The sequence below is a fragment of the Balaenoptera ricei genome, chromosome 15 (genome assembly GCF_028023285.1).
Source record: "Balaenoptera ricei isolate mBalRic1 chromosome 15, mBalRic1.hap2, whole genome shotgun sequence".
NCBI lineage: Eukaryota > Metazoa > Chordata > Mammalia > Artiodactyla > Balaenopteridae > Balaenoptera > Balaenoptera ricei.
The window spans coordinates 24771243-24799135 of NC_082653.1; the positions used below are offsets into that span (position 1 = coordinate 24771243).

Genomic DNA, 27893 nt, shown 5'->3' on the forward strand with positions numbered 1-27893 from the left:
ACGGTAATCAAGACAATATGGTACTGGCACAAAGACAGAAATATAGATCAAATGGAACAGGATAGAAAGCCCAGAGATAAACCCATGCACCTATGGTCAACTAATCTATGACAAAGGAGGCAAGGATATACAATGGAGAAAAGACAGTCTCTTCAATAAGTGGTGCTGGGAAAACTGGACAGCTACATGTAAAAGAATTTAATTAGAACACCATACACAAAAATAAACTCAAAATGGTTAAAGACCTAAATGTAAGACAGGACACTATAAAACTCTTAGAGGAAAACATAGGAAGAACACTCTTTGACTTGACATAAATCACAGCAAGATCTTTTTTGATCCACCTCCTAGAGTAATGGAAATAAAAACAGAAATAAACAAATGGGACCTAATGAAGCTTAAAAGCTTTTGCATAGCAAAGGAAACTATAAACAAGATGAAAAGACAGCCCTCAGAATGGGAGAAAATATTTGCAAACGAAGCAACGGACAAAGGATCAACATCCAAAATATATAAACAGCTCATGCAGCTCAATATCAAAAAAACAAGCAACCCAATCAGAAAATGGGCAGAAGAACTAAATAGACATTTCTCCAAGGAAGACATACAGATGGCCAAGAGGCACATGAAAAGCTGCTCAACATCCCTAATTATTAGAGAAATGCAAATCAAAGCTACAATGAGGTTATCACCTCACACCAGTTAGAATGGGCATCATCAGAAAATCTACAAACAACAAATGCTGGAGAGGGTGTGGAGAAAAGGGAACCCTCTTGCACTCTTGGTGGGAATGTAAATTGATGCAGCCACTGTAGAGAACAGTATGGAGTTTCCTTAAAAACTAAAAATAGAATTACCATATGACCCAGGAATCCTACTACTGTGCATATACCCAGAGAAGAACATAATTCAAAAAGACACATGCACCCCAATGTTCATTGCAGCACTATTTGCAATAGGCAAGTCATGGAAGCAACTTAAATGCCCATCGACAGATGAATGGATACAGAAGATGTGGTACATATATACAATGGAATATTGCCATAAAAAGGAATAAAATTGGGTCATTTGTAGAGACGTGGATGGACCTACAGACTGTCATTCAGAGTGAAGTAAGTCAGAAAGAGAAAAACAGATATCGTATATTAACACATATATGTGGAATGGTACAGATGAACCGGTTTGCAAGGCAGAAATAGAGACACAGATGTAGAGAACAAATGTATGGACACCAAGGGTGGAAAGCAGGTGGTGGGGAGTGGTGATGGGATGAATTGGGAGATTGGGATTGACATATATACACTAATATGTATAAAATAGATAACTGATAAGAACGTGCTGTATAAAATAAAATAAAATAAAATAAATAAATAAAAGATCCCTCAGGATTGACAGGGTCTTCCTGAGCTTTCTGTTGTTTTTGGTTTTTTTTAATTTATCTATTTAATTTATTTATTTTTGGCTGCGTTGGGTCTTCGTTGCTGTGTGCGGGCTTTCTCTAGGTGCGACGAGCAGGGACTGCTCTTCAGTGTGGTGCACGGGCTTCAGTAGTTGTGGCACATGGGCTCAGTAGCTGTGGCACGTGGGCCCTAGAGCGCAGGCTCGTTAGTTGTGGCGCATGGGCTTAGTTGCTCCACGACATGTGGGATCTTCCTGGACCAGGGCTCAAACCTGTATCCCCTGCATTGGCAGGTGGATTCTTAACCACTGTGCCACCAGGGAAGCCCCTTCCTGAGCTTTCTGGAGAAAACTGGGAGAAGGTTAAAATGAGAGGTTCTCTTCCTGGAGCGCAGCCCTGGAAGAACATGGCAGAGTGATGAACCTGAGCTCTGATGAGCCCATCACTTCCATATGAGGTTCCTCTGCGGTAAATGAGGCCTTACCCATGAAGAGAGTCTTAGAGGACCCAAAGGCCCAAGGACCCTAGGACGAAGGAGCCTGGGGTTTTGTCAGATCAGCCGAAAACCTGCTGGTTCTAGTTACCTGTGCTGTAGCCTCAGGCAGATCACACAGCCTCTAGAGCTTCAGTTTGATCCCAGAGATAAGATCTGCCTCATGGATTAGTAGAGGAATAAATAAGAAACACAGAATGCTTAGCATGATTCCTTAGCAAAACCCACTCAACAAATAGTTGCTCTGCTTATTGTGATTTTTATGGTACAGCCATAGATTGAGAATCAAGAAGGTAGCATAGTGCTGCAGTTACAGATTCGGGGCTCTGGAATGAGACTGTCTGGGTTCAAATTCTATCACCATTCATTAGTTTTGTGACCCTGAGCAAATAAAGTCTCTGTCCTTCAGTTTACTTATCTGTGAAATGGGGATAGTAATTTTATCCGCTCCATGGAGTTATTGGAAGGACTAAATGACTTAATACATGTAAAATGCTTATAGTCGTGGCTGGAACAGAGTACGTGCTCAGAGAATTGTCATCATCATCATCACTGATGTGGATGGACTACTCTGAGAAAGCCTGTGCTGTTGAAAGAACACTTGGCAAGGAGTATAGAACACTGGGCCAGGCCCTAGCCCCTCCTCCTGCCCAGTAGTCTTGCTTGCTCTCAGGCCCTAGTGCAACTTCCTCTTCTGAGTGTCCTGGGAGACCTCAGCCCTTTTGACCACATTCCAATCTGTCCCACTGCCTGTCCTGGTACAGGTCCCTGTCTGTAACCCAGTCTCTGCTCATTCTACTTGAATTCCTTATCTTGAACCAGTTTCCATAGCTCCACCTCATCTACATTCCTGCTCTGTCCTGTAGCTCTGCCACCCACCCAGGCCCAGGTCACTTCAAGGTACAGTCCCTGGGGGCAGAGTGTTACCCCAGGTCTTGCCCAGGCTTGTGGCCGCCATGCTGACACCAATAGAGAGTTGGAAAACATATTCAAAGCTAGATTGGATAGATAATGAAATTCCCTGATACTGTAGCCAGTGCACACATACATTTGACTGATTTACTTTATAAATTTATTTGTTTGTTTGTTTCTTTAATTTTTGGCTGTGTTGGGTCTTCGTTGCTGCATGCGGGCTTTCTCTAGTTGCGGCGAGCGGGGGCTACTCTTCATTGTGGTGTGCGGGCTTCTCATTGCGGTGGCTTCTCTTGTTGAGAAGCATGGGCTCTAGGCACGCAGGCTTCAGTAGTTGTGGCACGTGGGCTCAGTAGTTGTGGCGCACGGGCTTATTTGCTCTGCGGCATGTGGGATCTTCCCAGGCCAGGGCTCAAACCCATGTTCCTTGCATTGGCAGGCAGATTCTTAACCACAGCACCACCAGGGAAGCCCTACTTTAGTATTCGTATGATAAGGCCAAAGACTAGAGCTTGTATAGGAAACCTAGTGACTGAGTATCTGGGCCATTTTAGCAGATAAATGGTAGATTATATCTTTTTTTGGTAAAATTCACAGTCTTCTTGGTATAGTTCCTCCTGGTTAGCTGAGCAGGATGCCCTAGCTCTTGCCCAAATGAGGCTGCCACTTCAGGCATTATTTGAGATGTCATGTCTAGGCTTGTAGACATGTTTTTGATTGACTGTGCAAGCTAAGCCTTCCCTGATCCAACCCCTACCTACCTGCTTGCTGAGACTTTTTAGATTATAACTTTTTTGTTGAAGTATAACACATACACAGAAAAGTGCACATTAAGAAACAGGGATGTTACCAACATCCACAAAAGCCCCTTTTTCACCCTCTTCCAGTCACTCCTTCCAACTCTGTTTTGCCATGTTGAGCCAATTACAGTCTCTGCCCCTCCACCCCCAGCACACCATTCTTTCCCTCGCCCTCCTGCCTGTGCACATGCTCTTCCCTTGGACTGCCGGCCTCACCTACTCATTGTTCAAAACTCAGGTGTCAGCTTCCCCTGATGCGCTCCGAATACTTCCTTTGCACTTTCCTCCCGTATTTTGTCATTGTTTACTTGGAGCTCCCTGAGGACAGAGACTGTCTGAGTCACCAGTCTCCCGCACCCAGCATGGCTTGGCATAGAGCAGACACTCCAGAAATGTTGGTGTGTTGCATGGTTCATCTAAAATATCTGAAGACACCTTTTACTTTTTTCTTCCCTGACCCTGCCCCAAGCACATCGCCTCCTTCTGCCTTCCTAACCCATTCTTCTTGCCTCTTCTAGTTTTTTAAAAAAACATGCCAGCCCTGTCTGAGTCTCTTGTGTGCCTCCATCCTCCCCCTCACTTTTGCTCAGACTGTGCATGTGCCCCATCCACACCTGCCCCAGCATCCCACACACCAGGCTCCTGACTGTTGCAGCACCATGTTTCTGCCCCCAGACCAGAGGCCTCAGCCATCTGATAGTTTACTCCACATTCTCTGTGCTGGCTCCCTACCACAAGTCCTCAACTGCTGTTCTGCAGGCTCTGTTTTATTCAAGAGGCAGATTTATTTTGTGCTTTGCCCATGTTTCATTACTCTGTGTTTTTTTGTTTCAGTTATTTTTAAAAATATCTTTATTGGAGTATAATTGCTTTAAAATGTTGTGTTAGTTTCTGCTGTACAACAAAGTGAATCAGCTATATGTATACATATATCCCCATATCCCCTCCCTCTTGAGCCTCCCACCTGCCCTCCCTATCCCACCCATCTAGGTCGTCACAAAGGACTCTGTGTTTCATACTTCATAAGTTTTCCTTCCTCAAGAACATTGGTTTCAACCAGAGTTATGATGGTGATCATTTCACAAGATGTACACATAGCAAATCATTATGTGTATACCTGACTAGTGGGAGTGTGAGAGTGGGAGGGGCGTTGAATAGCTGAGGTGTCTGGGAAGATGCTGATGCCACTTACTGGTAGACTAGCAGAAGGAACAGATTCTTCCTTCCTAATGGTTTCATCCAAGGAAGGAAGGTTGCTTCTTCCTGATCTTGGGAGCAAGTATTCTAAAACTCACAAGTCCATTTTTTAGCTAGGAGCTGTTTCTTCTCTCTTGGACCTTATAAATAGTTAGCTGCTCCAGACAAGTAATTACTGATCTCAGGCAATTAGGGCAGGAGGTGGCTGTGTTTATTTCACTCCCTGGTGTCTCCTGGGGGAGAGAGAGGTGAAAGTCATGTGTTTGTTTCCACCACATTTGTAAGAATGGATGGAACTGGAACATTATCCCTCCTCTGTTAACAGACACATGGGCCTCTTCTCACTCCCACCACCACCAATCTCTGTAGAAAACAGTGTTAAATTTAAAAGTTCTTTCCAGCTTTTCCCCTCTCTTTGCTGGTTTCCTCCAAAATATCATTCAACTTTTTGGCCTAGTCAAGGAATTCTGAGTCCACCCTAGCTGTTGGGCTCCAGAATAGCACCTTTCCCACCACTGCCATCTCCCTGTCTCAGAGTTGACCCAGTTCTGGTTCGAGGTGTGTGGGGACCTCTGCTAGTAGCACAGCTTGGCTGGGCATGATCTGTCCCTGCTCAGTCATATTTACAAGTACCCTGGATACAGAACATCATGTTGGCACTAACCAACGTGATGAAATAGCCCATCCCATAGAGTTCTGTCCTTGGTCTTTTACTTCTTCCTTTCTCTGCCTTCCACTTTCTTTCAACCAGGAATTGTTTCTAGCTGGTGAGTTTCCTTGGTTTGAGGGATGGAGGACTCAAAGTTCTTTTCTCTCCACTTACTCTTCTATGAAGTAGTCACATTCATAACCCTCCCTCTTCCAGGGTGGCTCTTAGATGTTTCAAGTACAGATCTTCCTTGACTTATGCTGGGGTTATGTCCCAGTAAACCCCTCGTAGGTTGAAAATATCCTAAGTTAAAACTACATTGAATACACCTCACCTACTGAACATAAGAGCTTAGCTTAGCCTAGCCTACCTTAAATGTGCCCAGAACACTTACATTAGCCTACAGTTGGGCAAAATCATCTAATACAAAGCCTATTTTATAATAAAGTGCTGAATATTTCATGTAATTTATTGAATCTGTACTAAGAGTGAAAAACAGAATAGTTATATGGGTACAGAACGGTTGTAAGTGTATCAGTTGTTTAACCTCGTGATCGAGTGGCTGGCAGCGAGCTGCGGCTGCAGCTGCCCAGCATCACGAGAGAATATGTACTGCATACCGCTAGCTTGGGGAAAAAAATGAAAATTCAAAATTAGAAGTATGGTTTCTACTGAATGCATATTGCTTTTGCACCATCATCAAATCTAAAAATCGTTAAGTCAGACCACTGTATATACACCACTTTGGTGGGCAAAAAAGTCCTATGGAACATCTGCTTCTGTTTGTCTCGGGAGCTGGGTTGGGAGAGGGTAAAATTCCCTGGACTGAGTGGAGTGAATAATTCCTTCTTTTATGAAACACCATTGAGAAGATGTCTGTTGTTTTCAGTAAAAGTTGACCCCACACTAATAAGAGTGACCATGAGCACTGTTACTTGATGAAATATTATCATTATAGATACCAGCCTTGGACCATCAATGGAACTCTACTGATTTCTGGGCCACTCTAAAATCTCTGTGGTAAACTGGGTTTCTCTAGCCTTGATTTTAGGGTACTCTGTTGTCTTAAACCATCTGAAAGGGAATAGCTACTTGTTTTTTTTAAAAAAAGATACCATTTTTTTCTTACATCCATCTAGTTTTTTTTTAATTGAAGTATAGTTGATTTACAATGTTGTATTAGTTTCTGCTGTAGAGCAAAGTGATTCAGTTATACATACGTATATATCCTTTTTCATATTGTTTTCCATTATGGTTTACTACATGATATTGAATATAGTTCCCTGTACTATACAGTAGGACCTTGTTGTTTATCTATTTTATGTATAGTAGTTTGTGTCTGATAATCCCAAACTCCTAACTTATCCCTCTGCCACCCCCCTTTCCCCTTTGGTAACCGTAAGTTTGTTTTCTATGTCTGTGAGTTGTGTCATATTTTAGATTCCACACATAAGTGATATCATATGGTATTTGTCCTTCTCTTTCTGACTCACTTCACTTAGTATGATAATCTCTTGGTCTATCCATGTTGCTTCAAATGGCATTATTTCATTCTTTTTTATGGCTGAGTAGTATTCCATTGTGTACATATACCACATTTTCTTTATCCATTTATCTGTCGGTGGACATATAGGTTGTTTCCATGTCTTGGCACTATTACATAGCAGCACTATTGTAAATAGTGCTGCTATGAACATGGGATGCATATATCTTTTTGAATCACAGTTTTCTCCAGATATATGCCCAAGAGTGGGATTACTGGATTATATAGCAGCTCTATTTTTTAGTTTTTTAAGGAACCTCCATACGGTTTTCTAGTGGCTGCACCAACTTACATTCCCACCAGTCGTGTAACAGGCTTCCCTTTTCTCCACACCCTTTCCAACATTTGTTATTTGTAGACTTTTTAATGATGGCCCTTCTGACCAGTGTGAGGTGGTACCTCATTGTAGTTTTGATTTGCATTTCTCTAATAATTAGCGATGTTGAGCATCTTTTCATGTGCCTGTTGGCCGTCTGTGTGTCTTCTTTGGAGAAATGTCTGTTTAGGTCTTTTGCCCATTTTTTGATTGGGTTGTTTGTTTTTTTGTTATTGAGTTGTGTGAGCTGTTTGTACAATATATTTTGGCAATTAATCCCTTGTCAGTCGCATTGTTTGCAAATATTTTCTCCCAGTCCATGGGTTGTCTTTTTGTTCTGTTTATGGTTTCCTTTGCTGTGCAAAAGCTTCTAAGTTTGATTAGGTCCCATTTGTTTATTTTTGCTTTTATTTCTATTGCCTTGGGAGACAAGATATCAGTTTTTTTCTTATGACAAAAACAAAGCATATTTATTACAGGAAGTTTAGAAAATATGGAGAAACAAAAATGAAAAATCATCCATAATCCAACCACCCAGAGAAAAACACTGTGGAATCTGTGGCCTAGCCTTTTAGTTTAGGGGTTTTTTATGGCCACACCACGCATCTGTGGGATCTGAGTTCGCCGACCAGGGATCGAACCTGGGACCTCAGCAGTGAAAGAGCAGAGTCTTAACCACTGGACCACCAGGGAATTCCCACCTTTTAGTTTTTCTAAAAATGTATTTATTCATTTTTTAAAAAAGGGGTTATAGTATGTATCTCTTTCATGATCTTCAATTAATAGATTGTGATAAACATCTTTCCATGTCATTGAAAATTCTTTATAACATCATGTTTAATAATTCTGCAGTGGTCCATTTTATGTAGGGAATAGGAACATTATTAATAAAAATTAATATATTTTAATTTGAAAAAATAATAAACATATGGCCTGAAGAGAGTGCATAAGGAAGGGATGTTATAAAAATAGTGATGGGGTGTTGCAACAAACAAAAGCATACGTTTCACAGCTCTGAATCACGTAAGCAATAATTGTAGGCTTAATCAATTGGTAAGTTAAATAGGACATGGACGTTAACAGACTTGATTCCTTTATTCATCATCGGGCTAAAGTTTTGTAAAATCTTTCTGGGTCTGAAAATTTTACAAGAAATATACCTGTGGTATCTCAGGTTACTAAAGGTAAGTGGTTTTGACTTCCTTGGTTTCCTTTCATCAGAAATCAAGCCAAGATCCTTCCACTCCTGTGAGTTTGCATAGCATCTTATGCACCAGGAGATATTTGACAGGTGATTATTTGAGCAGTTATGGAACGTTTCTTGTTCTGGGGAGTCGCTGAGTCTAATCCTAATTGATGTGGATTATTCCTGGATTATTCCATATATTTATTTCTTTTTACATTCCATATATTTATTTCTTTTTACAGGTAGTGCCTTCCTCAGTGCTATCTTTCTTGCCTTAGCAACATACCAGTCTCTTTACCCACTCACCTTGTTTGTCCCAGGACTCCTCTATCTCCTCCAGGTAAGCACTTGCTGGTCAGAAGCCAACACTCAGGTGACATTTAATACATGGCCTGTTCTCTGCTTAGGGGAGAGAAGGGCAAGGCACAATAAAGGCAATAGGACTGGGTCCCCAATTCACATTTGCTTGCTTCTACTTGAAAACGCAAAGAAACTTGACTAACTTTAAACAAAGTGGACCTAATGATCATTATGTTCTAATTATACATATCATTGCAAATGTATCAGTGCGTTTCATTTTCATGTTTGTAATCGGGATCTACCAACCATCTTGCATTCTCCTTTCTTCACCTAATATTCACAGATCCTTCTCTGAGCCCATTTAACTATTTTTTATAACCACACTCACCTCGTAAGGTTCTTGCATGGATGAAATGTAGTGGGTGCACCTCTTGCAATGTTTGGACCATAGTGGGTGATCAGTAGTTTAATTGAAGAATACAAACTGCTGGCATTTACTGAGAACATACTACATGTCAGTCACTATGCTGAACACTCTATAGGCATCTTCTCATTTCAACCTCAGAAGAACTTTATGGGGTAGGTCATATTATTAGCCATATAATAATCTAGTATTAGCCATATTAGACACATGAATTGCAACTGGAATGTAGGGCGGTTTAGTCACTTGCCTGAGGTCACACAGCCAGCAAGTGACTGCCGAGAGGTGAGCTTGGGTGGTCTGACGCAAGAGCCTGCTCTCTAACCTTAATCTGTTTTTTCTACTCAAATAAGAATACACACATCTCCTCAAGAGCAAGTAACTGCTTGCAGGTCCTGCATGGTCCAAATCCATTCTTAGAAGAGAAACATTTCTTGAAGGTATGGAGGGCAATGCCAGGAGTCAAACCAAGAAATGTCTGCTTTCAGAGCCCTTGTTCTTAATTATAAACACTGTTGCTGAAACTGAGTGTATACCTCCATTTATTGAAATAGACCATGTACTTGTCATTTTAAGTGACTTCATATATCTTTGTGTTGATGTTGATGTACACAATGATACATGTTTAGCTTGATCTTTCTCCTATTTGGGGAATTTGAGATGTGCCCTAGTTGTCACTAATACAAATAGTATAGACATTTGTTTTTAAGTTATTTCCTTAAGGTGTGTTCCTCCAGCTGAATCATTGGATCCAAAGGTGTGAGAAGTTTTATAGTTCTTATGAGGCAAGACCAGAGTGTTCACCAGAAAACCAGAGCCAATTTGCAGTGCCGCCCACCATCAGTATCTGAAGTGAAGTGAACCACTTCCTCCCAGGTCGCCAGCACTGGCTTTTCAAATTCGATTTATGATCGCTAATTTAATAGATGTACCATCATACTGTGAAGTTATTTTACTTTGATTTTCTTTCTAGATTCTTGTTGAATGCAAACATTTTCCCACGTAACAATATGCTGTTGGTATTTTCTTTCTGGCTTCATATTTACAGTTTATTCTTTAGAAAGTCCGAGCACCAAGAAGAATGCATGCAACCAAATTTTTGTGCAACTATTTGTTAAATACATACTATGAAAAATATGTTTACTCATACACATGAACTGACCAAAAAATTTTAAACTGTTTGTTAAGCCAAATACTAAATACTACCTTAAGTAAAATAGCTTTTGTTTAAAACTCAAGGAAATTTTCCTCCTGACAACAATGGACAGTACAACTGAGTCATGAAATCAAGCAGCTCAACCAGTCACTTTATTCAGTCCCTCCCTCTACCAATATGTACTGAGCGTCCCAAGTCCAGTATGCTAGACACTATGGTAGACTCTGCAGATAAAAAGCAATGGAAGGTTATGGAGCTGGGAGTGCTGCAGGAAGACTGCTCTGGCAGCAGCCTTTGTCATGGAGTGCAGTGAGGAGGAGCTGAGGCTGGGAAAGGTTAGGCCACTCTATTAGATCGAGTCAGAGGGCTTGGTCGGGGGCCCAGACCAGTGTCAGGGGAAGTGGAGAGATGAGGGACTAGATGCAGAATTCTAGGGAGTAGAATTGGCTTTGCTGGCAGCCGTATATATGTGGTGAACAGGACTGGAAAGAGTGAGATGAGCTTCAGGACCCATTTATGTAGAAATTACAATCCCAGCCCATACTATATTTACATGTTTTTATATAAGTATATGAAGTGGCCTTGAAAGGCAGTAGGGCCTTGTGAGTCATGGTAGTGTATTTGGAAAGTCAATCCAATCACATCCAGGAAATAAACCCATTTGTTTAAATATGAGGGAGGGAACAGAAGGGGAAATTATCTTTAGGTGTGAGTTTCTCACAGAGACCCATAGGCTCCAAGGAGAGAAACTAGAACTAATGGGTGGGAACTACAAGGAGCCCAGTATAAGGCAGTTCTGGGATAGCATAGGATGCCTCAAGTGAGGTGAGTTCCCTGTGAATCAGAGTGTTTAGGCCACATACTGAATTGCCACATATTGGAGAGTTGTAGCAAAGCTGTAAGCGTCAGCATGGGTAGCTAGACCTGATAGTCTTAAAAATCCTTTCATTCCCCAAATTGAATTGGATTTGATAACCACAAGGAAGTGATAACATCTGCTCTTGCCGTTACATTTTTCTCAAGAGTTTTCAGAGCCCTCTGTAGGCATATACATCCCTCTAGGAAAGGTTATGTAATGTACATAAGAGCACAGGCTTGACTGGGACATCTTAAGATGGAAAGCAAAGTAATCTTAAAGACTAATGGTACTATATCAAAAGAACAATGGAACCAGCCCAAAGGGGCTTCTACTGGCTAAATTTAGTATATTCTGAGCATCAAAAGAATAATTACTGCAAGTAATTGTAAAACACTGAATAAATAAGAGTCTGTGTGTCCATAGTGATGCTCAGAAAAGGGGCAAGGAGAGAAAAAATGCATGTGCCATCATTAGATATGGCTATTTTTATCAATTTCTTGCTCTGAAAATCAATACTTAAATGGAAAGAACTAAGCAGTTACCCTTTCTTTTTATTTTTTATTTATTTATTTTGAAAATTTTATTTATTTATTTGGTTGTGCCCGGTCTTAGTTGCTGCAGGTGGGCTCCTTAGTTGTGGCATGTGAACTCTTAGTTGCGGCATGCATGTGGGATCTAGTTCCCTGGCCAGGGATCGAACCTGGGCCCCCTGCATTGGGATTGCTGAGTCTTAACCGCTGAGCCACCAGGGAAGTCCCATACCCTTTCTTTTTCAAAGGAGCTATAGTTCTTCCCTAGCTAATGAAGGAAAGTTCTTTACAGAAAATTGCCAGCTTATAACTGTAGAAGGAAGGATAGAATAGTAAATCATCAGTGAAATTATTAAATCTAGCAAAGATCATCATTGGACGCTAAAGTCATTAGATGAAAGATTTTTGGAGAACAGAATATTTGCATTTGCATGGTGCCAAAATAGTACCCCCCTCCCACCTCTAAATTATTTGCTAATAGCAAAGGGAAAAGTAAATCTTTATAAAGGAGTGCTCTGGCAGTCACCACCGTAACCAGGTAATCTAGCTCAGCATCACTTACGGTGGAACGGCCTGGCACGATGTGCTTCATGATGTGCTTCGTGATGTGATGCAGTACAAAGTACACAACATCAGCTCCAAAGTATTTTTACCCAGAATGTTAACCTTCATTAAGCCTTTAGATCTGACTTCTGGTTTTTAGGAAGTACAAGAGCAGAAGAACAAGTTAACTGATACTGTGAGGAAATAAATAACCAAAATACAGGACAATCTATAAGACAGCTGGTCTGCTTCTCTTCAAAAAATCAATGTCATACAAAAGAAAAAGTAAGGGGACTGTTATAGATTAAAGAGACAGTAACTGACTGGAATGGGTGACTCTTGACTGGATTCTGGTTTGGAAAAAACAGTTATAAAGGATGCTTGGGGGATACTCAGAATATTTTGAAGATAGATTAGATATTAGATGATGATAGGAAATTGTTAACTTCTTGGATGTCATAATAGTATTATGGTATATAGGAGTATGTCCTTATTTTTAGGAGCTGTATGCAGAAGTCTTTGGGGGAGAAGTGTCATGATGTGTAGAAAATTCATACACACAGAAAAGTTTATATATGGCAATGTGTTATGGTTTAATCTAGATGACAGACATATGGTTGATTATTGTATTATTTTTTCAACTTTTCTGTGTGTTCGAAAATTTTACAATGAAAAGGAGAGACATTAGAATACAGGCCCTGAAGTTGTCTTGGCTTGTATTCTGCTTAGCTCCGTGACCCTGGGAAGTGATTACTTAACTTCTCTATGCCTCAGTTTCCTCATCTGTAAAATGGAGATAATGCAATAGTAGCTACTGCAAAGGGTTAATACATGTCAAGTATTTAGAACAGTATGATACAAATTCAGTAGATATTAGTTATGGTTATTAGTATTCAAATGTTCACAGAAAGGACATGGTTACCAGTGTGGAGATACGTGGGGTGATAGGGGGAAGAGAAAATAATTCATTTTCTAGAGTCAAAGGAACTGTAAACATTAGTTTGTACTTACCCCTTTGACACTACAAATCTGCCTCCATTCTGCTGGTACTATTTCTAGAGGGTACAAAAGGCAGGTGGTAGACAAGCTAACGTCTGATCAGTGCCAAAGGCAAAGCTGTTTTTCTCTTCCCTACATGAGACACAGAAAGGCTTCATGATCAAAGGCAGGGGATGCTGCATCTGGCTCCCTGGTGAGTCACTTCTGAGAATGGTAGTTTGAGCCCATCTGGTCCCTTCCCCCAACTTTACTCTTCCTCTGACCTTGGCTTATGGCCTAGTTTCCAAATTAGAGAGAAGCTTAAAATGTTCTGATCTGATAGCATGCAGAATACAATAGCCCTAAAGTGCACAGGACCAAGAGGCTACAGTGAAGGATACGCCAAGTGCACAGGACCTCGAGGCTGAAGCTGTGAAGCTGGCAGAGGGAGGTGCATGCAGTCAGGGAAGTTTCTAGTCCCCTCCTTCCTTTTGCTTGGGATTCCTTAGATGGTTTGAGGTCCTTATTTTCTTTGAAAGAACAGAAACCAGGGTGAAATAACCTTGTGAGTGTTCTTATGGTTTTTGCTTTAATCTAATCTGACCTCTCGTCTTTGAACTGAAAAAGTTAATTCTGTGATTTCTATATTTCTGGAGCTTGGAGCAGGTCACATGATACTAGCTTGCACTAAAGAAGCCAAACCCAACCAGGTCTTTCGTGCCAACTGGGCCCTTCCCCAGGCTTTCTTTGGGGCCTTATTTAGCATTTTCACATCTTACTCCTTCTTTCCCCAGCAACGTTCTGTTAGCTCTTCTGCTTCCAGGAGGGGGCCAAAGCAGAGGTGGCAATGCTCTTACCTTCCTTTCTTTTTATTTATTTATTTTATTATTTATTTTTGGCTGCATCGGGTCTCAGTTGTGGCGCACAGGCTCTTTGTTGCAGCACGCGGGCTTCTCTCTAGTTGTGGCTTTTGGGCTCCAGAGCACGTGGGCTCTGTAGTTGCGACGTGGGGACTCTCTAGTTGTGGCACACAGGCTTAGTTGCCCCACCAGGGATCAAACCTGAGTCCCCTGCGTTGGAAGATGGATTCTTAACCACTGCACCACCAGGGACGTCCCCCTTTCTTTTTAGAACAGGTAAAAATGAGGGTAAGGGGTTGATCATGCATTTGCAATAAACTTTTTACCAGTTTTATTGCCTCTAGTGTACCTAATCATATAAAATGTATCTCCTGGGTCTCATTCTGATATTCTAAGAGTTTAGATATAAAAACTTCTGTTAGATTTCAACTCTCTTTGAGAGTTTTTTCTGATAACTGACTTTTTCCTTTTTGCACCATGTCCTAGAAAGAAAATTGTTTCTATATAGAAAATGCTTTTCTCCCTAGTACTTTAGAGAGTTGGTGGGGGAGGGAGATAATTATACATTTCTCCTCTTCCTTATTATAGTTTGGCTTTTCCTGAAGCAATCTGAGAATTTTCTTACTTCTCTAAATATTTTTATGTGTTAGCAACAATGTGACTTCTGGGATACAACTACACACTGGTTTAATTTTTCAGGTTGAGTGTGCACATAGCCCATGGACCACATCTGTCCCACAGATGTGTTTTCTGTAACCTAAGTGTTTATTTTATTAGTTGTCAATGTTTTTAAAATTCATGTTAAAATTTATATTTCTGGCTTCTTTTGAAAAATTGGAAGGTCTGTCTCCTTTAGTTTACCTCTTCAGTTTACCACAATCCCTATGCTTCATCTCAATCACACTTCACTCATTTGTTACCTGCCTGGCTCCTTTAGGTATTTGAGTGTGTGTGTTTGTGTGTGTTTGTGTGTGTGTGTGTGTGTGTGTGACTGTGTCTGTGTCTGTGTTTATATCCACTAAAAGATCTAGAAACAATGACCAACCCAGTATCAGTGGTTACCCTTGGAGCTCAGATTGTAATCTTACTATTTTTACCCATTAAAAGAAACTAGGGTTTCTTAGAGAAATGGCCGATGCTATCTTTAGGTCAGGAAATGTACAGGATGATCCTGTAATGTTGTGATACCAGATAACAAGGAAACTATCAAAGACTCCTGTGGAATCTAAAAAATAGTACAAATGAATGTATATGCAAAACAGAAACAGGCTCCCAGATACAGAAAACAAACTTGTGGTTACCAAAGGGAAGAGGGAAGTGGCGAGGGACAAATTAGGGGTATGGAATTAACATGTTTTATGTATTTTGTATTTTATTTTTACAATAAAAAGTTTTTAAAAATTGATCTGAATGTTAAAGCACCATTCTTCCAACCCTTCTACTTACATACTTTTCATTTTAAGTCAACGTTTGCTATTGAGCAAAACAGGTAGGTGAAATGAATGCTCAGTCTGTTCACTGGGAAATTTGCAATGTGGACCTCTAGATTAAGTTTGGCTCTAGGGTTTGTAAATAACAGGCCATCAAAGGATTGCCTGAGTTTCTCTTCTTAAGAATTTCAGGGGCTTCCCTGGTGGCGCAGTGGTTAAGAATCCGCCTGCCAATGCAGGGGATAAGGGTTCAAGCCCTGGTCCGGGAAGATCCCACATGCTGCGGAGCAGCTAAGCCCGTGAACCACAACTACTGAGCCTGCGCTCTAGAGCCCATGAGCCACAACTACTGAAGCCCGTGTGCTACAACTACTGAAGCCCGCACACCTAGAGCCCGTGCTCTGCAACGAGAAGCCACTGCAAGTAGAAGCCTGTGCACTGCAATGAAGAGTAGCCCCCACTCAATTAAAAAATACTTAATTGCTAAAAATTGCTAACCATCATCATCTGAGCCTTCAGTGAATCATAATCTTTTGCTGGTAGAGGGTCTTGCCTCAATGTTTTGTTTTGTTTTCTTTTTGATTTATTTTTTAAAATTTAATTTATTTTTTTATACAGCAGGTTCTTATTAGTTCTCCATTTTATACATATTAGTGTATACATGTCAATCCCAATCTCCCAATTTATCACACCACCACCACCAGCCCCCCCAGCGCTATCCCCCCTTGGTGTCCATACGTTTGTCCTCTACATCTGTGTCTCAATTTCTGCCCTGCAAACTGGTTCATCTGTACCATTTTTCTAGGTTCCACATATATGCGTTAATATACGATATTTGTTTTTCTCTCTCTGACTTACTTCACTCTGTATGACAGTCTCTAGATCTATCCACGTCTCTACAAATTACCCAATTTCGTTCCTTTTTATGGCTGAGTAACATTCCATTGTATATATATACCACAACTTCTTTATCCATTCATCTGTGAATGGGCATTTAGGTTGCTTCCATGACCTGGCTATGGTAAATAGTGCTGCAATGAACATTGGGGTACATGTGTCTTTTTGAATTATGGTTTTCTCTGGGTATACATGCCAGTAGTGGGATTGCTGGGTCATATGATAATTCTACTTTTAGTTTTTTAAGGAACGACCATACCGTTCTCCATAGTGGCTGTATCAATTTACATTCCCACCAACAGTGCAAGAGGGTTCCCTTTTCTCCACACCCTCTCCAGCATTTGTTGTTTGTAGATTTTCTGATGATGCCCATTCTAACTGGTATGAGGTGACACCTCATTGTAGTTTTGATTTGCATTCCTCTAATAATTAGTGATGTTGAGCAGCTTTTCATGAGCTTCTTGGCCATCTGTATGTCTTCTTTGGAGAAATGTCTATTTAGTTCTTCTGCCCATTTTTCAATTGGGTTGTTTGTTTTTTTAATATTGAGCTGCATGAGCTGTTTATATATTTTGGAGATGAATCCTTTGTCCATTGCTTCGGTTGCAAATATTTTCTCCCATTCTGAGGGTTGTCTTTTCGTCTTGTTTGTAGTTTCCTTGGCTTTGCAAAGGCTTTTAAGTTTCATTAGGTCCCATTTGTTTATTTTTGTTTTTATTTCCATTACTCTAGGAGGTGGATCAAAAAAGATCTTGCTGTGATTTGTGTCAAAAAGTGTTCTTCCTATGTTATCCTCTAAGAGTTTTATAGTGTCCGGTCTTACATTTAGGTCTCGAATCCATTTTTAGTTTATTTTTGTGTATGGTGTTAGGGAGTGTTCTAATTTCATTCTTTTACGTGTAGCTGTCCAGTTTTCCCAGCACCACTTATTGAAGAGACTGTCTTTTCTCCATTGTATATCCTTGCCTCCTTTGTCATAGATTAGTTGACCATAGGTGCATGGGTTTATCTCTGGGCTTTCTATGTTGTTCCATTGATCTATGTTTCTGTTTTTGTGCCAGTACCATATTGTCTTGATTACTGTAGCTTTGTAGTATAGTCTGAAGTCAGAGAGTCTGATTCCTCCAGCTCTGTTTTTTTCCTCTCAAGGCAGCTTTGGCTATTTGGGTCTTTTGTGTCTCCATACAAATTTTAAGATTTTTTTGTTCTAGTTCTGTAAAAAAATGCCATTGGTAGTTTGATAGGGATTGCATTGAATCTGTAGATTGCTTTGGGTAGTATAGTCATTTTCACAATATTGATTCTTCCAATCCAAGAACATGGTATATCTCTCCATCTGTTGGTATCATCTTTAATTTCTTTCATCAGTGTCTTATAGTTTTCTTCATACAGGTCTTTCGTCTCCTTAGGTAGGTTTTTTCCTAGGTATTTTATTCTTTTTGTTGCAGTGGTAAATGGGAGTGTTTCCTTAATTTCTCATTCACATTTTTCGTTGTTAGTGTATAGGAATGCAAGAGATTTCTGTGCATTAATTTTGTATCCTGCAACTTTACCAAATTCATTGATTAGCTATAGTAGTTTTCTGGTGGCATCTTTAGGATTCTCTATGTATAGTATCATGTCATCTGCAAACAGTGACAGTTTTACTTCTTCGTTTCCAATTTGTATTCCTTTTATTTCTTTTTCTTCTCTGATTGCCATGGCTAGGACTTCCAAAACTATGTTGAATAATAGTGGTGAGACTGGACATCCTTGTCTTGTTCCTGATCTTAGAGGAAATGCTTCCAGTGTTTCACCATTGAGAATGATGCTTGCTGTGGGTTTGTCATATATGGCCTTTATTATGTTGAGGTAGGTTCCTTGTATGCCCACTTTCTGGAGAGTGTTTTTCATAAATGGATGTTGAATGTTGTCAAAAGCCTTTTCTGCATCTATTGAGATGATCATATGGTTTTTATTCTTCAGTTTGTTAATATGGTATATCACATTGATTGATTTGCATATATTGAAGAATGTTTGCATCCCTGGGATAAATCCCACTTGATCATGGTGCATGATCCTTTTAATGTGCTGTTGGATTCTGTTTGCTAGTATTTTGTTGAGGATTTTTGCATCTATATTCATCAGTGTTACTGGTCTGTAATTTTCCTTTGTTGTAGTATCTTTGTCTGGTTTTGGTATCAGGGTGATGGTGGCCTCATAATATGAGTTTGGGAGTGTTCCTTCCTCTGCAATTTTTTGGAAGAGTTTGAGAAGGATGGGTGTTAGCTCTTCTCTAAATGTTTGACAGAATTCACCTGTGAAGCCATCCGGTCCTGGACTTTTGTTTGTTGGAAGATTTTTAATCACAGTTTCAATTTTATTACTTGTGATTGGTCTGTTCATATTTTCTATTTCTTCCTGTTTCAGTCTTGGAAGGTTATAAGAAGTTGTCCATTTCTTCCAGGTTGTCCATTTTATTGGCATAGAATTGCTTGTAGTAGTCTCTTAGGATACTTTGTATTTTTGCGGTGTCTGTTGTAACTTCTCCTTTTTCATTTCTAATTTTATTGATTTGAGTCCTCTCCCTCTTTTTCTTGATAAGTCTGGCTAATGATTTATCAATTTTGTTTCTCTTCTCAAAGAACCAGCTTTTAGTTTTATTGATCTTTGCTATTGTTTTCTTTGTTTCTGTATCATTTATTTCTGCTCTGATCTTTATGATTTCTTTCCTTCTGCTAACTTTGGGTTTTGTTTGTTCTTTCTTTAGTTCGTTTAGGTGTAAGATTAGGTTGTTTACTTGAGATTTTTCTTGTTTCTTGAGGTCGGCTTGTATAGCTATAAACTTCCCTCTTAGAACTGCTTTTGCTATGTCCCATAGGTTTTGGATTGTTGTGTTTTCATTGTCATTTGTCTCTAGGTATTTTTTGATTTCCTCTTTGATTTCTTCAGTGATTTCCTGGTTATTTAGTAATGTATTGTTTAGCCTCCATGTGTTTGTGTTTTTTACGTTTTTTTCCCTGTAATTGATTTCTAATCTCATAGTGTTGCGGTTAGAAAATATGCTTGATATGATTTCAATTTTCTTAAATTTACTGAGGCTTGATTTGTGACCCGAGATGTGATCTATCCTGGAGAACGTTCCATGCACACTTGAGAAGAAAGTGTAATCTGCTGTTTTTGGATGGAATGTCCTATAAATATCAATTAAATCTGATCTATTATGTCATTTAAAGCTTCTGTTTCCTTATTTATTTTCATTTTGGATGATCTCTCCATTGGTGTAAATGAGGTGTTAAAGTCCCCCACTATTATTGTGTTACAGTCGATTTCCTCTTTTACAGCTGTTAGCAGTTGCCTTATATATTGAGGTGCTTTTATGTTGGGTGTATATATATTTATAATTGTTATATCTTCTTCTTGGGTTGATCTCTTGATCATTATGTAGTGTCCTTCCTTGTCTCTTGTAACATTCTTTATTTTAAAGTCTATTTTATCTGATATGAGTATTGCTACTCCAGCTTTCTTTTGATGAGAAAGAAAGGACGTGCTCTCACTCCCTCTTGTGAGAACACCAGAATCACATTTGCATGGAATATCTTTTTCCATCCCCTCACTTTCAGTCTGTATGTGTCCCTAGGTCTGAAGTGGGTCTCTTGTAGACAGCATATATATGGGTCTTGTTTTTGTATCCATTCAGCAAGCCTGTGTCTTTTGGTTGGAGCATTTAATCCATTCACGTTTAAGGTAATTATCGATATGTATGTTCCTATGACCATTTTCTTAATTGTTTTGGGTTTGTTTTTGTAGGTCCTTTTCTTCTCTTATGTCTCCCTCTTAGAGAAGTTCCTTTAGCATTTGTTGTAGAGCTGGTTTGGTGGTGCTGAATTCTCTTAGGTTTTGCTTGTCTGTAACGCTTTTGACCTCTCCATTGAATCTGAATGAGATCCTTGCTGGGTAGAGTAATCTTGGTTGTAGGTTCTTCCTTTTCATCACTTTAAATATATCATGCCACTCCCTTCTGGCTTGTAGAGTTTCTGCTGAGAAATCAGCTGTTACCCTTATGGGAGTTCCCTTGTATGTTATTTGTCGTTTTTCCCTTGCTGCTTTCAATAATTTTTCTTTGTCTTTAATTTTTGCCAATTTGATTACTATGTGTCTTGGCATGTTTCTCCTTGGTTTTATCCTGTATGGGACTCGCTGCGCTTCCTAGACTTGGGTGGCTATTTCCTTTCCCATGTTAGGGAAGTTTTCGACTATAATCTCTTCAAATATTTTCTCTGGTCCTTTCTCTCTCTGTTCTCCTTCTGGGACCCCTATAATGTGAATGTTGTTGCATTTAATGTTGTCCCAGAGGTCTCTTAAGCTGTCTTCATTTATTTTCATTCTGTTTTCTTTATTCTGTTCTGCAGCAGTGAATTCCATCATTCTGTCTTCCAGGTCACTTATCCGTTCTTCTGCCTCAGTTATTCTGCTATTGATTCCTTCTAGTGTAGTTTTCATTTCAGTTATTATATTGTTCATCTCTGTTTGTTTGTTCTTTAATTCTTCTAGGTCTTTGTTAAACATTTCTTGCATCTTCTCGATCTTTGCCTCCATTCTTTTTCCGAGGTCCTGGATCATCTTCACTATCATTTTTCTGAATTCTTTTTCTGGAAGGTTGCCTATCTCCACTTAATTTAGTTGTTTTTCTGGGGTTTTATCTTGTTCCTTCATCTGGTACATAGCCCTCTGCCTTTTCATCTTGTCTGTCTTTCTGTGAATGTGGTTTTTGTTCCACAGGCTGCAGGATTGTAGTTCTTCTTGCTTCTGCTGTCTGCCCTCTGGTGGATGAGGCTATCTAAGATGTTTGTTCAAGTTTCCTGATGGGAGGGACTGGTGGTGGGTAGAGCTGGGTGTTGCTCTGGTGGGCAGAGCTCAGTAAAACTTTAATCCGCTTGACTGCTGATGGGTGGGCCTGGGTTCCCTCCCTGTTCATTGTTTGGCCTGAGGTACCCCAACACTGGAGCCTGCCTGGGCTCTTTGGTAGGACTAATGGCAGACTCTGGGAGGGCTCATGCCAAGAAGTACTTCCCCAGAACTTCTGCTGCCAGTGTTCTTGTCCCCACGGTGAGCCACAGGCACCCCCCCGCCTCTGCAGGAGACCCTCCAACACCAGCAGGTAGGTGTGGTTCAGTCTCTCTTGGGGTCACTGCTCCTTCCCCTGGGTCCCGATGCACACACTACTTTGTGTGTGCCCTCCAAGAGTGGAGTCTCTGTTTCCCCCAGTCCTGTCAAAGTCCTACAGTCAAATCCCACTAGCCTTCAAAGTCTGATTCTCTAGGAATTCCTTCTCCTGTTGCCAGACCCCCAGGTGCGGAAGCCTGATGTGGGGCTCAGAACCTTCACTCCAGTGGGTGGGCTTCTGTGGTATAAGTGTTCTCCAGTCTGTGAGTCACCCATCCAGCAGTTACGGGATTTGGTTTTGCTGTGATTGCACCCCTCCTACCGTCTCATTGTGGCTTCTCCTTTGTCTTTGGATGTGGGGTATCTTTTTTGGTGAGTTCCAGTGTCTTCCTGTCGATGATTGTCCAGCAGCTAGTTGTGATTCTAGTGTTCTCACAAGAGGGAGTTATCGCACGTCCTTCTACTCCGCCATCTTGGTTCAGGCTAGCCTATTTCTAGCTTTTGATTTAAGTGAGAAGTATGCAACACTTCCTTTGATTTGAACACTTAGAGGCCATTGTAGGGTTATTAGTTGGCCTAATTTCAATATTGTTATGTCTCAGGGAATAGGGAGGCCTGAGGAGAGGGACAGAGACAGGGGAACAGTTGGTCAGTGGAGCAGTCAGAGCGCACACATTTATCAAAAGTTCGCTGTCTTGTGTGGATGCAGTTCATGGTTTACCAAGGCAATTACAAAGATCACTGATCACAGGTCACCATAACAATAATAATGAAAAAGTTTGAAATATTGCAAGAATTACCAAAATGTGACACAGAGATATGAAGTGATCAAATGCTTTTGGAAAAATGGTGCCCATAGGGTTGCCACAAACCTCCAGTTTGTGAAAAACACAGTATCTGTGAAGTGCAATAAAGCAAAGTGCAGTAAAATGAGGTGTGCCTGTGTTATAACTTTGTTTTCTGTTTTCACAGATTCTACTCTTACTTTTATTATTTCCTTCCTTTTTTTGAAGTGTATTCTGTTCTTTTTCTGATATCTTAAAAAGGATGTTTATTTATTTTCAGGCTTCTATTCAAATATGGTTAATATGGTTGTATGTTTCCTCAGAGTACTGTTTTATCTGTATTACCTGAATATTGACATAAGGTATTTTCATAACCATTAATTTCTTTCTTTTTTTTTTGGCTGTGCTGTGTTGCTTGTGGGATCTTAGTTGCCCGATCAGGAATCGAACCCAGGCCCCCAGCAGTGGAAGCACGGAGTCCTAACCACTGGACTGTCAGGGAATTCCCTTATAACCATTAATTTCTAACATCAAAGCTATCTATTATCATTCCTTCTTTGACTCCTGAGTTATTTGCAAAAGTGTTTAACACTTTCCTAATGTATTTTTAGGTTATCTTTTTATTAATGATTTTGAGAAATTGCATTATGGTCAGAGAATGGGGTCTGTATGATACAGATTCCTTAAAGTCTGTTGATATTGCTTTATGGCCTGATTCAGATATGTGGTCAGTTTTTATAAATGCCCCAAAATGTTTTAAATGAATGTGAATCCTCCAGGTACACTGTTTTATAAGTGTATTTGTCTTTTTTTATATATATAAATTTATTTATTTTGTTATTTTATTTTATTTATTTATTGTTTTTGGCTGCGTTGGGTCTTCGTTGCTGTGCGCGGGCTTTTCTCTGGTTGCAGCGAGTGGGGGCTACTCTTTGTTGCAGTATGCGGCCTTCTCATTGTGGTGGCTTCTCTTGTTGCGGAGCACGGGCTCTAGGCGAGTGGGCTTCAGTAGCTGTGGCACGGGGGCTCAGTAGTTGTGGCTCGTGGGCTCTAGAGCACAGGCTCAGTAGTTGTGGCACACGGGCTTAGTTGCTCCATGGCATGTGGGATCTTCCCAGACCAGGGATCGAACCCATGTCCCCTGCATTGGCAGGCGGATTCTTAACCACTGCGCCACCAGGGAAGCCCGAGTGTATTTGTTTTTTAAGATCTTTTGTGAACAAATTCATGAACTGTACTATTCATATTTCTACTTCATTACTGATTTTTGTCTATTAGATCTACCAGTTATCCACTGATGATGGATTTGTGTATTTTTCCTTTGTAGCTCTGTCCATGTTTGTTTTATATACCTTGCGACTGTTTTATTAGGTACCTGCCAAGTTTAGAGCTGTAATATCTTTCTGATGAACGTTTTATCATGATAGAATATCTTTATCTCTGCATTACTTTTTACATTAAAGTCTATTTTACTGGTAATAATAACCAAACTAATTTTCTTTTGGTTAGTGTTTACCTAGCATATATTTTCAATCCTTTGATTTTCACCTATTCTGTGTCCTGTGTTTTCCAGGAGGGATCTTGAAGTTTAGTCTGATAACTGCTGTTTGTCCTTGAGATCCTTAAATGTACCATTCTGCCTTCTCTCCCAGCGGCAATACATACCCGTGAAAGTGAAGAGCAAAGCCTTCTGGATCTTCTCTTGGGAGTATGCTATGATGTACTTGGGAAGCCTGGTGGTAATTGTTTGCCTCTCCTTCTTCCTTCTCAGTTCCTGGGATTTCATCCCTGCAGTCTACGGCTTCATGTAAGTAATGACCTCATTAGAAAACCTCTGGAAGCTAATTTAGTTTTCACAGCTCCATCTGGAATTAGAGGGAGAGCAAGCACAGGTAGCATCTAGAGCAGTGGTCCTCGAACTTTAGTGTGCCTCAGAATCACCTGCAGGGCGTCAACACCCAGATTGCTGGTCTCCACCTCCAGAGGTTCTGATTAAGTAAGTCTGGAGTAGGGACCCCAGAATTCGCATTTCTAATAAATTTTCAGGTGATGCTGATGCTGCCCGTGCAGGGAACACTCTTTGAGGACCACTGGCTCGATCTAGTGCAATTAAAGAACACTCTCTGGGAACATCCAAAGCAACCACCAGCCTCTGACTGGGAGGTTTTGATTCAATCCCAAACAGGAATGGATGTATTCCTCTATTGCAAGAGGGTCTCCAGCAGTTTTAAAACAAAGCCACCTTCAATATGTCAGACTTTTAGAGAAAATCAAAATGGGTTTGCAGAATGAATTCTGCAGGCACTTCCACATATTCTGTCTGTGGTTTGCTGAGGAAGATAACTGCCCAAGCCTGAAGGAACTCACAGCTCAGTGGGTGATAGACACTTAAACCTGCCAGGGTGGGAAAGGGATCTGTGGCAGGCTCCCCTTTGGGATTCTGGGCTGCTTATTTGTGTTAAATCCTGACTGAGCCTAACAATGACTTAGTAACCTTCAGCTTTTCATGCTCTGCCTCAGATAAGAGTTTGTAACGCCGATGAAAAGCTTTTCCTAGTTTTCTGCTGGTCCACAGATTGTGTTCTTTACCTCATTTCACAGAAAAGGAAATGTAGTTACAGCAGGAAGCAAAGACTTGCCCTGGGTGGAGGCCTTCGTCAGAGAAATCTGACCATGAACTATTGCCTCTCTCTCCCTTTCCATGCTTCACTTGTTGTACTTTTAAAATTGTGAATTGACATCAGTTTCAACCCCGTATATATTTTTTAATGTAATGTAAAAATTTTAGAACAGCCAGAAGTGCAGCCAATCTTTATCTGATATAACTAGACAAAAAGTTTTCCAGTTAAACCCTTATTTCTCAAACAAGGTCTGGGATCCTAGCCAGAACCTGGCAGTGGTTCCTTGGGCCCCTAGACGTCTCACTGCAGTGTCAGGCACTCAGTCTTCTGGCTCCTGCTGTGGGCATGTGGAACAAGAATGGGCAGGAACAGGATCTTTGACCTTGTCTTCCAGACAAGTCTTTAGAATGCTCAAAATAGGTATTGTTTATTTCAAACCCATTCCTCTTCCGCTACAGTGCTGGGTACTCCTGGTTTTGAGCACATATATCTTGGGCAGTAAAAGAGGGGCTGGTCTTTTGATTTCTAGCACGAATCCCTGCCTTGTCTCAGATCTTTGATGCGTGCCAGAGTTTGGTTCAGGCAGTATTTTTTATGGGTTATTATTCTCTTTGTCTCTGCCCCTTGTTTTTGTTAATTACCTATATCCCGGTTGCCTGGAGAGCCCCTCACATCCTGATCTCTGTGGAGACAAAGTCATCCTTGACTGCCCAGCAGTGACCAAAGCCTTCAGGAGAAAACCAGGTCAAAGCAGATCATTCATAACTTTGCTGTGTTTTTTCTCTCCCTTTTTTATCTTTATTCCAGACTTTCCGTTCCAGATCTTACTCCAAACATTGGCCTCTTCTGGTACTTCTTTGCAGAGATGTTTGAGCACTTTAGCCTCTTCTTTGTATGTGTGTTTCAGATCAACGTCTTCTTCTACACCATCCCCTTAGCCATAAAGCTAAAGTAAGTGGTTGGACCTGCTGGGTTTTTGTCCACAGAGTCATTTGTAGCTTTACAGGTGCCCTTCAAACTGGCAACATCTGCTATCAGGTTTGTGCCATTTTTGCCCAGGGAACCCTGCCCTCAGTCGCTTCAGTGGCTGTATGCAGCAATAGAGTCACACATGAGTACAGGGTGCAGAGACAGTGCTTTGGAGCCCTATATTTCCCCTGGCCTCACTTTGGGGTACTTGAACCCACATTGCTGCTGAGCCCAGTCCCTGTTTTAGACAAGAGCAGTGTTGGGGTGTGGAAGGTATCCTTGAAAAAAGTGGATCTTTTTGGGTGTTCATCAGCATCCCAGTGACAGTTTGCTCAAAGGGACTCAGGATGTATTAGTCGGGAGGCTGGCTACCTGCAGCTCTGTTTAATCATCTGATCAGTTTCCCTCAAAAGGGTTGCCTATAAAGCTCTCTTCTGCAGTGTAAGAGGGCTAACATGTGTTGTCCATCCCACCTTTCTAGGCTTTTTGACATATATTCATGCCTAACCCTTCCAGCACCTCTTGGAGGTAGGCATTTTGTTATTACCACTTCCATTTTATAGTTGAGGAAATTGCCGTTCAGAGAGGTGGAACAATTTTCCCAGAGTCACACAGCCAGTAAGCATGGAGCTGGGATTCAGACCCAGGTTTGCTTGGCTCCAGAATCTATGCTCAGTCCCCTGCACCATGCCAGGCTCCTGAGAGAGATCACTTATAGTAGGTCCCAGAAATGGTTCTATTATCCTAGCTTCAGAGAAGGGAAAACAGGCACCAATAGGCATAGATATGCCTGTGTGGTCCAGGGAGGCTGGAAGAGTTTGATTTAGATTTTAAGAGCTTGAGTTCTCTGCTCTAACCTTCCTGCCATTCTTCATGGCCAGTGAACCAATGCACATGGTTCCTATTCTATAAAAGCTCAGAGTTGATGTTTCCTTCCCATGACATAGCCTTGGCCTAGTATCTGACACAAAACCATTCTTCCTTGGCCCGGCAGGCTCCAGAATTCTGGCAGCCTTACTCAGCCGAGCTCTCCAGCTGTATGTGGTCCACATTTCCTGCCCTTGTTCTGGTCAGGCCCAGCCACTGGGCTGAGAGAAGCAGGGAGCCCGGAGCACCTTTCCTCACTCTGTGTAGCCAGCTCTCCAGCAGCTTCTGTTGTTGGCACGTGAAAGGCCACAGATAGCTCCTGGGTAGACAGTAGCACTACCATCTTGTGACACCCTCCCCTCCACCCCATCCCGGCCAGGGCCTCAGAAGATATGAAGATACCTGACCTCCTCTGCAGCTGCCCTCCTGTGCCTGGATATGAAGTTCCACTCTGGCCCCTGCAGTGCCAGCTTTGTGAGAACAGGCCCTCCAGGGCGCCTCTCCCCAGGCACTGTTGCAGGGGGTTCTGGTCTCCATGTTTTTTGGCACTACATTGTCACTAGCCTTTTCATAGGAATGGTGCAGCTGTTACCAGCTACCTAAGAAGCCCGAAGCCAGTGACTTGGATTAGCTTTAGGAAGATGCTCACTGAAGTAGCTGGACCCTTCCTAGAGGCTACAGGACTACGTGACTTTGCCAAGCTGAGTTTCTGAGTCATTTGCTATATAGTGTTTGGGTGTGTACACGTTTGTCTCCACATCTCAGATTTACACCCATTGAGTCACCCTGACCTTTGACCTGCAAGAGGAGAATGCCATGCCATTAACCTGAAGAAAACCTTCATGAGCTGGATATCCAGGTCCTGTGTGGAAGTAGGCCACGTGCATGTTGTTTAGGTGTAGCTGAGCAGGGTGCACACCTCGCTTCTTCCTGTTGGCTTCCCTTCAGCACTTGGTCAGCTCTCTGAGGAGCACAGGAGACTGAGTTCTGTCTCACCCTCCCTGATCAGAGCTGTGATCCTGCTGGGCACTCAGGAG

At 41.2% G+C, this 27893-nt stretch overlaps 1 protein-coding gene across 2 annotated transcripts in view; it reads left to right on the forward strand.

Annotated features, from left to right (window-relative positions):
* Positions 1–27893, forward strand: part of PIGU (phosphatidylinositol glycan anchor biosynthesis class U) — a 102945-nt gene that overhangs the window by 48089 nt on the left and 26963 nt on the right. For both annotated transcript variants that reach the window (XM_059897768.1, XM_059897769.1), the window contains exons 7-9: positions 8738–8835; positions 24052–24206; positions 25828–25971. In XM_059897768.1, the coding sequence (XP_059753751.1) occupies positions 8738–8835; positions 24052–24206; positions 25828–25971 (397 nt within the window). The remainder of the gene's footprint in view (positions 1–8737; positions 8836–24051; positions 24207–25827; positions 25972–27893) is intronic.